The 13,663-nt window shown below is 47.5% G+C and overlaps 1 protein-coding gene across 1 annotated transcript in view; it reads left to right on the top strand.

Annotated features, from left to right (window-relative positions):
- aass (aminoadipate-semialdehyde synthase) overlaps nucleotides 1–13,663 on the top strand; it is a 151,419-nt gene that overhangs the window by 78,753 nt on the left and 59,003 nt on the right. Inside the window, exons 10-13 of the mRNA XM_072484492.1 lie at nucleotides 5,998–6,120; nucleotides 7,235–7,346; nucleotides 8,690–8,752; nucleotides 8,854–8,921. Of these exons, the coding sequence (XP_072340593.1) occupies nucleotides 5,998–6,120; nucleotides 7,235–7,346; nucleotides 8,690–8,752; nucleotides 8,854–8,921 (366 nt within the window). The remainder of the gene's footprint in view (nucleotides 1–5,997; nucleotides 6,121–7,234; nucleotides 7,347–8,689; nucleotides 8,753–8,853; nucleotides 8,922–13,663) is intronic.

The following is a 13,663-nucleotide window of genomic DNA, read 5'->3' on the forward strand; positions in this document are numbered from 1 at the left end:
GAAGATAGGTTACCAAGGCATTTTCCATGAAAAAGGTACAAACAAATATTCCCATTTTCCTGATGCAATGTCAAGGGGAACAGGGAATATAGCCTAACTCTGCTTCTATTTCTTGTGTCCGATTTCTTAGTCTTCTAAAGGTCACCATGATATGGTGTCGTTTATACATTTGCCAGTAAATTCACTGATGATGCACTCTTGTTCGGATTCACATTTCAAATCAGCGTGGGTCTGAAGAATTATCCTATCATCGTTTGTTGCCCCCATCTCCAATTCATTGATCTGTACATTTACCAGGATTTGAAATGAATGACTCCATGATACATATTTGCAACCCACGGAGACCGATTGTTTGACACTCCTGTATAGTGAATGGGAACAGTGGTGTATATATATATTTTTAAAACATTTTATTGAGGTATCCTTGGTATTATAGCAATAACAAAATAAACAATGTACATGAAACTATAAACATAGTGCAAAAGCCGTCTCCCTCGCTTACAGGTCCCACCTTTATTAACCCCTTATTCTAAGCTAAACTAACCCCCCCCCCCCTTCTGCTGACGATTAATTTTCCGCGAAGAAGTTAACAAACGGTTGCCACCTCCAGGCTTTGAGTCCCTCCAAGCTAATAGTATCCGTCTCCGGGCTATCAGAGAAGCAAAGGCCAGAACGTCTGCCTCTTTCCCCTCCTGGATTCCCGGGTCTTCCGACACCCCGAAAATCGCCACCTCTGGTATCAGCGCCACCCTTGTTTTTAACACAGTGGACATGACATCTGCAAACCCCTGCCAAAATCCCCTAAGCTTCGGACATGCCCAGAACGTGTGGACATGGATCGCTGGTCCTCCCGCACAGTTTGTACACCTGTCTTCCACTCCAAAGATCTGCTCATCCGGGCCACTGTCATGTGAGCCCGATGAGCGACCTTGAATTGTATCAGGCTGAGCCTGGCACATGTTGCGGACGCGTTGACTCTACTCAACTAGTCTGCCCAGAGACCATCCTCTATCTCTACTCCCAACTCCTCCTCCCATTTGCGCTTCAGCTCCTCGTTCTGTGTCTCCTCTGACCCCATAAGTTCCTTGCTCCCTTCTCCTACTCACTCTCTGGAAACTACCCTGTCCTGAATCCCCCTTAGCGGTAGGAACGGGAAGGTTGACACCTGTTTATATAGGAACTCCGGCACCAGCAGATACCTGAATTTGTTTCCCCTCGCCAACCCAAACTTCTCCTCCAGCGCCCTCATACTCAGAAAGCTCCCCTCTATTACATATCCCACATCCTCTCAATCCCTGCTCTCCGCCATATCCGGAAACCCCTATCCATACTTCCCGGGGCAAACTGGTGATTATTACAGATTGGGGACCAGACCGATGCTCCCTCTGCTCCCACATGTCTCCTCCATTGCCCCCAGACTCTCAGGGCCGCCACCACCACGGGGCTGGTGGAGTACCGTGCCAGTGGGAACGGCAGAGGCGCAGTTACCAATACCCCCAGACTGGTGCCCTTGCATGAAGCCACCTCCATTTGCTCCCATGCCGACCCCTCCCCCACCACCCACTTGCTGATCATGCCTATATTCGCCACCCAGTAATAGTTACTAAAATTTGGCAGCACCAGCCTGCCCTCTCCCCGACTCCGCTCAAGCATTACCTTCCTTACTCGTGGGGTCTTGCCCGCCCAAACAAAGCCAGTGATCACTTTGTTGATCTGTTTAAAAAAGGACCGCGGAATAAAGATGAGGAGACACTGAAATACAAATAGGAATCTCCGGAGGACCGTCATCTTCACTGTCTACACCCTCCCAGCCAGAGACAACGGAAGCGTGTCCCACCTCTGAAAATCGTCCTTCATTTGGTCCACTAGCCGGGCCAGATTTAATTTATGCAGCCGGTCCCATTCCCGCGCCACTTGAGTGCCTAGGTACCTAAAGCTTCCCCCTACTAATCTAAACAGCAGCTCCCCCAAGCGCCTCTCCTGTCCCCTTGCCTGGATCGCAAACATCTCACCTTTCCACATATTTAGCTTATACCCTGAAAACCGGCCAAATTCCCCATGAATCCTCATGATTTCTTCCATCCCCTCTATTGGGTCCGATACATACAGAAGCAGTTCCAAGAAGTCCCTCCAAGAAGTGCCTCATCCCCTCCGGCCCCATCGGGGGTTCCGACCTATACAGCCTACTGTAGAAATCCCTAAACGCCTTATTCACCCCTGATGAATCCCCAACCAGGTTACCATCTCCGTCATTTACTTTCCCTATCTCCCTGGCTGCCTCCCTCTTTCTAAGCTGCTGTGCAAGCATTCTGCTGGCCTTCTCTCCATACTCATAGATCGCCCCCCTCGCCTTTCTCAACTGCTCCACCGCCCTCCCTGTGGTTAAGAAGCCGAACTCCGCCTGTAGCCTCCGCCGTTCCCTTAAAAGTCCTGCCTCTGGGGTCTCCGCATACCTCCTATCGATCTGTAGTATCTCCTTTACCAGTCGGTCCGTCTCTGCCCTGTCCTCCTTCTCCCTATGGACCCATATCGAGATCAGCTCCCCTCTGACCGCCGCCTTCAGTGCTTCCCAGACCACCGCTGCTTAAATTCCCCCGTGTCGTTGACCTGCAGGTAGTTCTGAATACATTTCCTCAGCCGCTCGCACACCCAGTCATCAGCCAAAAGTCCCACATCTAACCTTCATTGCGGGCGCTGGTTACTGTCTTTACTAACCTGCAGATCAACCCAGTGCGGAGCATGGTCTGAGATTGTGATCGCCGAGTACCCAGTGTCCACCAGCCCTGCCAGTAAGGCCCTGCTCAAAATAAAGAAATCAATCCGGGAATACACTGTATGCACGTGAGAGTAGAAGGAGAACTCCTTCACCCTTGGCTGCCCAAATCTCCATGGATCCAGCCCCACCCATCTGCTCCATGAACTCTTTTAGTTTCTTTGCCATTGCTGGCACCCTGCCCGTTCTTGAGCTTGACTGGTCCAAGCCAGTGTCAATAACTATGTTGAAGTCCCCTCCCATGACCAACCTGTCCGAATCCAGGTCCGGTATTTTCCCCAGCATCCTCTTTATAAACTTCACATCATCCCAATTTGGCGCATACATATTTACTAATACCACATGCACCCCCTCCAGTTTCCCACTGACCGTAATGTACCGACCTCCCACGTCCGAGACTATTCTACCCGCCTCAAACACCACCCGCTTATTGATCAGGATCGCGACCCCTCTAGTCTTTGAGTCTAGTTCCGAGTGAAAGACCTGACTGACCCAGCCTTTCCTCAATCTAATCTGGTCAGTTACTCTAAGATGCATCTCCTGCAACATTACCACGTCCGCCTTCAGTCCCCTAAGATGCGAGAACACACGTGCCCTCTTGACCGGCCCATTTAACCCTCAAACATTCCAGGTGATCAGCCATCCCCTTTATTGGGCCCACCTCCAGCCCATGCTATGCGCCTCCACCGGCCCACCCCTAGGCAGCCTCCGCCCCCAACCTCCTCTCTGTCCCTCGTCCAAGCCCCTCCCTCGTCAGCAGAACATTTACCCCCTCCCCACCCTAGTAACAACACTCTGTAACCCAGCCCCTTTACTAAAACGAACATATGCACCCCCCCCCACTACGCTTCCTTGAACTAGCCCGCCCAGCTAGCTTGGTGGCCCCCATCCCTACCACCTATTGTTCCCTCCTCACCCCACCCCGCTCGTACAAACATACTCCATACTCCAACATCAAACAATCCCCACACAATTGCCCGACAGAAAAACACCAAGATCTAAACAAGCACACCTCCATCCCCCAACAGTGCAAATGAAAACTTTAACTCACTCAGCTCTACCGCTGGTCCCAAAACAATGCAAAAGACATTACAAACAGCCTCCACAAAACAAAAAATGAGAAACGTTTTTTAAAAGAACAGAAAAACAAAAACAAAAGCATGAACGTTGCAGCAAAGTTCAAAAGTTCTTAGTCCACCACCAGTCCTTTCCTTTTCGCGAAGTCCAGCGCGTCCTCAGGCGACTCAAAATAAAAGTGCTGTTCCTCGTGCGTGACCGAGATGGGCCGGATACAACAGTCCGAACTTCACCTTTTTCTTAAAAAGAATCGACCTAATCTGGTTGAAGCCTGCTCTTCTCCTGGCCACCTCCACACACAGGTCTTGGTAAACCCGCAGGATACTGTTGTCCCACTTACAGCTCCGTGTCTGCTTGGCCCATTGTAGAATGTGCTCCTTATCCAAGTACCTGTGGAACCTCAGCACCATTGCCCTTGGGGGTCTCCCATTCGCGGCTTCGTCGCGAGTGCTCTGTGAGCCCTGTCCACCTCCAAGGGTCAGGAGAATGTCCCCTCCCCCAGCAGCTTCTGAAACATACCCGCTATGTATGCCCCGCGTCCGCTCCTTCGGACCCCTCCGGGAGCCCAACGATTCTCAAGTTCTGCCGGCGGGACCTATTCTCTAGGTCCTCCACCTTCTCCAGGAGCTTCTTCTGCTGGTCTCTCAGCATCCCCACCTCCAACTCCACCGCAGTTTGATGTTCCTCCTGCTCAGCCAGCGCCTTCTCTACCTTCTGGATCACCCGATCTTGGCCATCCAATTTAAGCTCCAGTCGCTCAATTGACTCTTTTATCGGGTCCAAGCAGTCCCATTTCTGCTTAGCAAAGCCTCCCTGAATAACTTGCATTAGCTGCTCCGTTGACCACTAGGTCAACAAACCAGAGGTCCGGTGCTTCGCCATGCTGTCTTCTGCTGCAGCTTCAGCCCAAGCCTTTCTGTTTCTGCCTTTACAAGCACTTCTAGTCCTTCTCTCCATGCACCGATGTGGGAATTCAGTACACAATTGCTTCTGTCATCAGTTTTACAATTCAAGTCCGGTAGGAAATCGGGGGAAAAGGTCCAAAAGTCCGACCCGAGTGGGAGCCACCAAATGTGCGACTGACTCCTTCATAGCCGCCACCGGAAGTCCGGAACAGCGGTATTTTAAGGGCTGTGACATGAGCATACAGATTTTTAACATATTCCTCTGGTGACAATTTTAATGGGCATTTTAACCAATGTCTGCATTTAAATAGTAATTTAAGGGTCAAGGGGCTGGATTCTCTGTCGGCGGGATGCTCCGTTTTACCGGGAGCCCGGCGGTTTCCCGACGGCGTGGGGCTGCTCCACAATGGGAAACCCTATTTACCAGCCGGCGGTGTGAAATGGAAATGTGGCGCAGCGGGGCGGAGAATCCAGCCCAAGATGTTGGAAGCTGAGTAGGCGAACAATACTTTGTAGGCCACTGAGTAGGCGAACAGTAATTTGTAGGCCACAAGAGATTGTATTAATTTACAATTCCATGTGGTAAGATTTCAGTATCCATTCCCTCATAGCTGCCTTCAGATTGTAAGAGCATCACTAAAATAATGCTTAAAGAGCCACACCCTGCAAATTCCCCTGGCTTTGATAATTGTCAAGGGTGAAGGCCATGGGAAAGGCTAGGAGACTCAAAAATTCCTAAACGTTTGTACCAATTGGATCGATCAAGAGAAAAACTCCCCCCTTTCCACCACACCCCAACTTCAAGGCACTGCCAGATGTAGGATGATGTGTTAATCCTTTCTTGGAGGCCTATGCAACCCCGGACATTCTTCCCAAACTCACTGAATCCTTAGAGAGGTGAGGGGAGGGATGAGCAGAGCCAATTGGACTGTGGCCATAATCCATTCAGGATTTTCTTCCATTTGATCGAAACACCAAAACAGTAGCCCAACTCTTTGAGACCCCTTTCACCAAAGACAGAACTGTTGAAATCTCTGGGATTCCGATTAGTCCAAGAGATTCTGCCAAGGACCTCTGATCACAAAAGCATGAATTTCTCAGCTGTACAAGGGCCTCAACATGTTGACTTATTTTCTTTGTACCATGCGATAAAATTATGAAGCAATTCCATAAAAATGCATGTTCCCTTTTTGTATGTGAGTATTATATAACATGAGTTGCCAAACTGTGCCTCTCTTCTAGATTTTTGGCAATCTGTGACATTTCTGCTGATACTGGTGGCTCCATTGAGTTTATGACTGAATGCACATCCATTGACATGCCGTTTTGTATGTATGATGCAGAGCAACAAGGTATCCATGACAGGTAGGATTCACGACAATTACAGTATCCAGGAGCTTGATTCAACATCAAACCAGTTGTTTCAGGTAACTATCTAAAGCCATTTGCTATTGCCGCAAACAGTAATATGATAATAAAGGTTTTACAATGTTGACTGGGGGAGAAATATTGTCCAAGACACCCAGGATAACTCCCCCTCCCCCCGGCTGTTTTTACTCAAAGTAGTCCCATGGAATCTTTTGCGCCACCTGAATTGTCAGACAGGCCTTTGGTGTAACATCCTATTCCAAGAAATTGCACCTTCAACAGTGCAGCATTCTCTCAGTACTGCCCTGGATTGTGAGCCGATATTTTTCTGCTCAAGTCTCTGGGGTAGGGCTTAAGCCACAAATTTTTGACATGCAATCCTGAGCCATGACCTACGCATTGACACCGATAAAATGTATGGAATGTTTTACACATAGGGCGTCCATTTCTAAAAATCTTTAAATCAAATAACGATAGTATTCCTGTTTTAATGCACCTGTACGCAAGTGAGAATGCATATCGTACATGTGAGAACTTACAGTATTTATTTGTGCCTGACACAATAAGTACATATAACAGCAAATACATCTCGCATTTATATAGTGTCTTTAATTTTGTTAAACCATCAAAGGTACATCACAGGAAACATAATCAGGCAGAAAAATTGACACCAAGACAAGGGAAGGAACTTTCGGGAAGGTAACATAGAACATAGAACTAAAAGCTTTGTCAAAGGAATAGGTTGTAATGAACATGTCAAAGGAGGAGAGAGACAGTGCCGGATTGGCAGAGAGATTTAGGGAGAGAATTCCAGAGCTTGGGGTTGAGGCAGCTGAAGGCACAGCCGCCAATGGTGGGATGACAAAGGTCACAGCATCAATCTATTTGAAGTTGGTGAATGAAAAATGGTGCAAAGTGAACCTATTATTTCCAGGTTTATGCTCTTGGGAAGGGGGCATTGCATGCGCGTCTGTGTAAACGCCACATCAAGAAGATGTCTTTGGAAAATCAGTTCTGAAATGCAGACACTCTTTGAAGATAGATTTTTCCCCACAGTAAACATAGGCTTACCACAGTGTGTATAATTATGTTTAATTTTCTGTACTTGCAGCTTAGAAGGCAACGGCATCTTGATGTGTTCAATTGACAACCTTCCTGCACAGCTCCCGATTGAGGCTACTGAATATTTTGGTGATAAACTTTGCCCATATTTGTGGGAGATGGTAAGATGCATGGTGGTAAGGGTGGATTCTGCGAAGGATTTAACTCATTGTATTGTTTGGTTTCCCCTCCCCCCATTCTATTTCCTCGCTTTGTTGTCAGGCATGAGTTTTAACCACCCTAGTCTTGGATCAGTTGCTCTGCTTTGTCACTTATTAAGTGTTTGGAGAGGTCTTACTGCAGATATGCGTCCAAGATATTCCTTGGATGTTGAAAATAAGTTTGATTGGAACTATTTGAAGTAAACTAGTCAAAATGATTGGTATGATCTCCGTGTAGATCAACAAGCTTTAAAAGACTACGTGAATTTCCAGTGGCCGGCTGAAAGGATTACATAAGATTGCAAGTTTTAAGACTTTTACTGTAACAAACAAATCAAAAGCAATATTGAATAAACACTGTTTTAGGCAGCTTAAAATGAAATGAAATTTCACATGAAACTTTCAGCGTGACCAGAAATCGCCCGCTATACTTTTATGAATGACATGGACACTTTATTCTCCAGAAACCAGTCTAAACGTATTTGGGAAAGGGAGGAGTTGAGCTGTTGGGGTGATTTGAGGGGAGAACCGGAGTGTTACAGAGGGAATATTCACTTCAGGATGCTGAAACATGGAGGGGGAGGGCAAGATGAGTTTGGTGGTGTTCACAAGCTCGGTGATTTGTTCACGAGTGTGGAGCCCTGAGCTTCCAGTCACCTGTCAGTTTAATTACCTACTCCACTCCCACACTGGTTTCTCTTCTTCAGTTCCTCCAAAACTCCAGTGAAGGTCAACATGACCTTAAGGAGTAGAATCTCGTATTTCGATTCCGTGCTTTACAGCCTGGAATCAACATGGAGTTCGACAATTTTTTGCTCTCATTACCTTTTTCATTTAATTTCTCCTTCCTTCCATCAAATCACAAACTTCCCCATTTATTCTTTCCTCCCCATTACTACTTCTTGCCCTACTGTAAAACAGTTATATCATTAAGTTAGCTCGTTGAAATGGAACTCTGCAGTTTTGACAAAGGGTCACTGACCTGAAACATGAAACGTTTCTTTCTCCACTCATGCTTGTAGTCCTGTTGATTATTTCCAGCATTTTTCAGGGACTGGTTAAAATGTCTTCAGAGTTTTGGGCCTATGAACAGGAACGTTAATCTGTACCTGGGGTGTAATGTATGGTGTCCAATCAGCTGAGTATCTTGTGTTTTGTGTTGCTGACCAATCTACAGAAAGGTAATCTTTACAATTGGATTAGGGTACCTATGAAAACAATGTCCCTTTCGACACTGAGTTTTGAAAAATCCCTAAATTTGTGACATTTCTAAAAGGAGTGTGTCTGATTTCCAACTCCTACAGTTGACCTCTGATGCCAAGCAACCCCTTGAAAAGGAGAACGGTTTAACTCCAATTATCCGGAACGTAAGTGCAATTTTTCCCTTGGTTTTTTTGTGCATTTTATTGTCTGCTGGAAGTCCCATCACACGTAATGTACGATTGCATTTCAACTTGATCATTCCTAGGCTGTAATCGCATCCAATGGTTCACTGACTCCTAAATTCAAATATATTCAGAAGTTAAGAGCGAACAGGTAAGCTACTCTGGCCTCAACTGTCTGCTGTATTGTGATAAATGCTCTGTACGTTATGAACACCGTGTAAACGTAAGTTGTTACAATGCTGCACTCTGTTTTGCTGGGTGGCACCTGCTATCTCGGGGAGAATTTTGTGGTATTTCAGTGCAAGGAAAATATTTTACGTCAGGCCGATTTTAAAGTTTAGCATTGCTTCCCCCCTCCCCCGCACTAAAGTGTATGGCTGTGTGGGTGGACCTGATCCAAGGACTCCGAGCCAGTGCTCATTCAACTGGGGGGGGGGGAAGAGAGAGAGAATGGGGCGGAATCGCATCACCCACAACATGTCCATTTCCAGCAAGGGTGACTGGAGATGGGTTGAAGTGTATATACTTCAACGCAAGAAGCATCAGGAATAAGGTGGGTGAACTTAAGGCATGGATCGTTACTTGGGACTACGATGTGGTGGCCATCACGGAAACTTGGATAGAAAAGGGGCAGAAATGGTTGTTGGAGGTTCCTGGTTATAGATGTTTCAATAATATAATGGAGGGTGGTAAAAGAGGTGGGGGGGGGGGGGGTGACATTGTTAATTCGAGATAGTATAACAGCTGCAGAAAGGCAGTTCGAGGATGATCTGCCTACTGAGGTAGTTTGGGTTGAAGTCAGAAATAGGAAAGGAGCAGTCACCTTGTTGGGAGTTTTCTATAGGCCCCCCAATAGTAGCAGAGATGTGGAGGAACAGATTGGGAAACAGATTTTGGAAAGGTGCAGATGTAACAGGGTAGTAGTCATGGGTGACTTCAATTTCCCAAATATTGAGTGGAAACTTTTTAGATCAAATAGTTTGGATGGGATGGTGTTTGTGCAGTGTGTCCTAACACAGTATGTAGATTGTCCGACCAGAGGGCAGGCCATATTGGATTTCTAACTTGGTAATGATCCAGGGCAAGTGATAGATTTGTCAGTGGAGGAGCATTTTGGAGATAGTGACCACAATTCTGTGACTTTCACTTTAGTAATGGAGAGAATAGGTGCGTGCAACAGGGCAAGGTTTACAATTGGGGGAAGGGTAAATACGATGTTGTCAGACAAGAACTGAAGTGCATAAGTTAACCATAGGCTGTGAGGGAAGGACACAATTGAAATGTGGAACTTGTTCAAGGAACAGATACGACGTGTCCTTGATATGTCTGTCCCTGTCAGGCAGGGAAGAGATGGTCGAGTGAGGGAACCATGGTTGACAAGAGAGGTTGAATGTCTTGTTAAGAGGAAGAAGGAGACTTATGGAAGGCTGAGGAAACAAGGTTCAGACAGGGCACTGGAGGGATACAAGATAACCAGGAGGGAACTGAAGAAAGGGATTAGGAGAGCTAAGAGAGGGCATGAAAAATCTTTGGCAGGTAGGATCAAGGAAAACCCCAAGACCTTTTACACTTATGTGAGAAATATGAGAATGACTAGAGCGAGGGTAGGTCCGATCAAGGACAGTAGCGGGAGATTGTGTATTGAGTCTGAAGAGATAGGAGAGATCTTGAACGAGTACCTTTCTTCAGTATTTACGAATGAGAGGGGCGATATTGTTGGAGAGGACAGTGTGAAACAGATTGGTAAGCTCGAGGAGATACTTGTTAGGAAGGAAGATGTGTTGGGCATTTTGAAAAACTTGTGGATGGACAAGTCCCCCGGGCCTGACGGGATATATTCAAGGATTCTATGGGAAGCAAGAGATGAAATTGCAGAGCCGTTGGCAATGATCTTTTTGTCCTCACTGTCAACAGGGGTGGTACCAGGTGATTGGAGAGTGACGAATGTTGTGCCCCTGTTCAAAAAGGGGAATAGAGGTAACCCTGGGAATTACAGGCCAGTTAGTCTTACTTCGGTGGTAGGCAAAGTAATGGAAAGGCTACTGAGGGATAGGATTTCTGAGCATCTGGAAAGACACTGCTTGATTAGGGATAGTCAGCATGGATTTGTGGGGGGTAGGTCTTGCCTCACAAGTCTTATTGAATTCTTTGAGGAGAGTGGTGGTGGATGGCAAATATTCAGCCTGGAGCCCAGTTACCAGTGGCGTACCGCAGGGATCAGTTCTGGGTCCTCTGCTGTGTGTGATTTTCATTAATGACTTGGATGAGGGAGTTGAAGGGTGGGTCAGTAAATTTGCAGACGATATGAAGATTGGTGGAGTTGTGGATAGTGAGGAGGGCTGTTGTAGGCTGCAAAGTGACAGCAGAGCTGAGAAGTGGCAGATGGTGTTTAACCCTGAAAAGTGTGAGGTTGTCCATTTTGGAAGGCCTATGGTGTGCTAGCGTTCATTAGCAGAGGGATTGAATTTAAGAGCCGTGAGATGATGATGCAGCTGTACAAAACCTTGGTAAGGCCGCATTTGGAGTACTGTGTGCAGTTCTGGTCGCCTCATTTTAGGAAGGATGTGGAAGCTTTGGAAAAGGTGCAAAGGAGATTTACCAGGATGTTGCCCGGAATGGAGAGTAGGTCTTACGAGGAAAGGTTGAGTGTGCTAGGCTTTTTCTCATTAGAATGGAGAAGGATGAGGGGAGACTTGATAGAGGTTTATAAGATGATCAGGGGAATCGATAGAGTAGACAGTCAGAGACTTTTTCCCCAGGTAGAACAAACCATTACAAGGCAACATAAATTTAAGGTGAATGGTGGAAGATATAGGGGGGATGTCAGAGGTAGGTTCTTTACCCAGAGAGTAGTGGGGGCATGGAATGCACTGGCTGTGGAAGTAGTTGAGTCGGAAACATTAGGGACCTTCAAGCAGCTATTGGATAGGTACATGGATTACGGTAGAATGATGTGGTGTAGATTTATTTGTTCTTAATCTCGGACAAAAGTTCGGCACAACATTGTGGGCCGAAGGGCCTGTTCTGTTCTGTATTTTCTATGTTCTATGTTAAATCATAAGTTTTGATTTTCTTTAAATAAACATAAATTTAGAACAGCCAATTCTTTTTTCCCAATTAAGGAGCAATTTAGCGTGGCCAATTCACCTACCCTGCACATATTTTTGGATTGGGGGGTGAGACCCACGCAGACACGGGGAGAATGTGCAAACTCCACACGGACAATGACCCGGAGCCGGGTTGGAACCCGAGTCCTCAGCGCAACGAGGCAGCAGAGCTAACCACTGCGCCACCATGCCGCCCTAACTTTCTGATGTTGAGCAATATTTTTATTTTGTTATCCTTGATGTTAGCTGTTCTAAGAGTGTGGATAGGGAAGACCATTTGAAACCTCATTAATCAAAATGTTTTCTCAAATATTTGTACGTTGAGGGTCTGCCTATCCCACACAGAGCCCTGCCCTCTGACAGCTCTGGTATATCAGCTTATTATCATTGGAATGTAGGGGATATTCCTGAAGCATATAGTCAAAACCACAACAACATCAGATACATGGATTTGACCAAAGTCTTCAGTTTATCTGATGCATATCGGAATTGACTAAACACAAGAAGGAATGATGGGCGGAATTCTCCGACCCCCCACCGGGTCGGAGAATCGGCGCAGCGCCGCGCAAATTGCGCCACGCCGCCCCGACACTGTGACGCAATTCTCCACAGTGCGGAGAATCGGAGCCGGCATGGTCGGGGCGGTGCCGGCCGAGCTATGCGCCGACTCTCCGGCCCAGGCTGGCGCGCCAATTCTCCGGCCTGGATGGGCCGAGCGGCCATCAACAAAAAGCCGAGTCCCGCCGGCGCCGTTCTAACATCCTCTGAGCCGGCGAGACCTCGGCGTTGAGGGGCGGCCTGTGAGGAGGGGAGGGGAGGGGGGTCCGACCCGGTGGGGGGGAGGGGCCTCCGTAGTGGCCTGGCCCGCGATCGGGGCCCACCAATCGGCGGGCCGGCCTCTCTGTCCCCCGCCCTCCTTTCCTCTGCGCTGGCTCCTGTAGCCCTGCGCCATTTGGCGTCGGGGCCGCCGCGGGGAAGACGGCCACTCCGCATGCTCTAGTTGGCGCCGGCCCAACTGCGCATGCGCGGACCTCGCGGCGCCGGGTTCAGGCCGGGATCGGCAGCCTCCGCCGTTCCAGCGCCGTCCTAGCCCCATGTGGGCAGCAGAATGGGGTCCCGGAACGGGCGCCGACGCCGGAGTAAAACACTTAGCTGCCCGTTGGGAGAATCCCGCCCAATATTTTGGTTACCACAATAATAGAAAAATAAAAACAGATTTAAAATTTCTGGGACTACATGGCGCTGGATTTTTACCATTGAAGCAGGAAATTTCCCCATGCTCACCTCAGGAGAAAGGGTCCACACAAGGTGGGATTTTTGTTTTGGGCGGATGGGTTATAACAGGAGTTAGGCTCGTTGACCCTGGAACGAATTTGGAGAAGCCACTGGGCCTGCACAATACCAAGGCAAGCTGGTTAAAAGGCTCATCTTGGTCCCAGTTATGATTTAAAAACTGTAAAGCCCACTAGCCCTTATCCATCACAATCTCAAATACCCTCCATGTCCCATCCATGACATCTCATGTCTTCTACCCACATGGCCCCTCATACCCTCCTTGACAAGCTATGGCACTTCCATGCCCATTCACCAATTACACTCTGTATAGAACTAAAGACGATAGGATGCATTAAAAGATCTTTTTTAAAATCAGTCACGTAAAAATTGCTTTTGCTGCAGTCCAATAAAAGTGTCAATCATCCAGGCTCTTTAAGGTATCAAGACAGAAACTCCAAGCACTTGAAACCTCTTTACCTTGTGAAACGAAATGTTGTGAAATTGACAAAGA

This window comes from Scyliorhinus torazame, chromosome 19 (genome assembly GCF_047496885.1).
Source record: "Scyliorhinus torazame isolate Kashiwa2021f chromosome 19, sScyTor2.1, whole genome shotgun sequence".
NCBI lineage: Eukaryota > Metazoa > Chordata > Chondrichthyes > Carcharhiniformes > Scyliorhinidae > Scyliorhinus > Scyliorhinus torazame.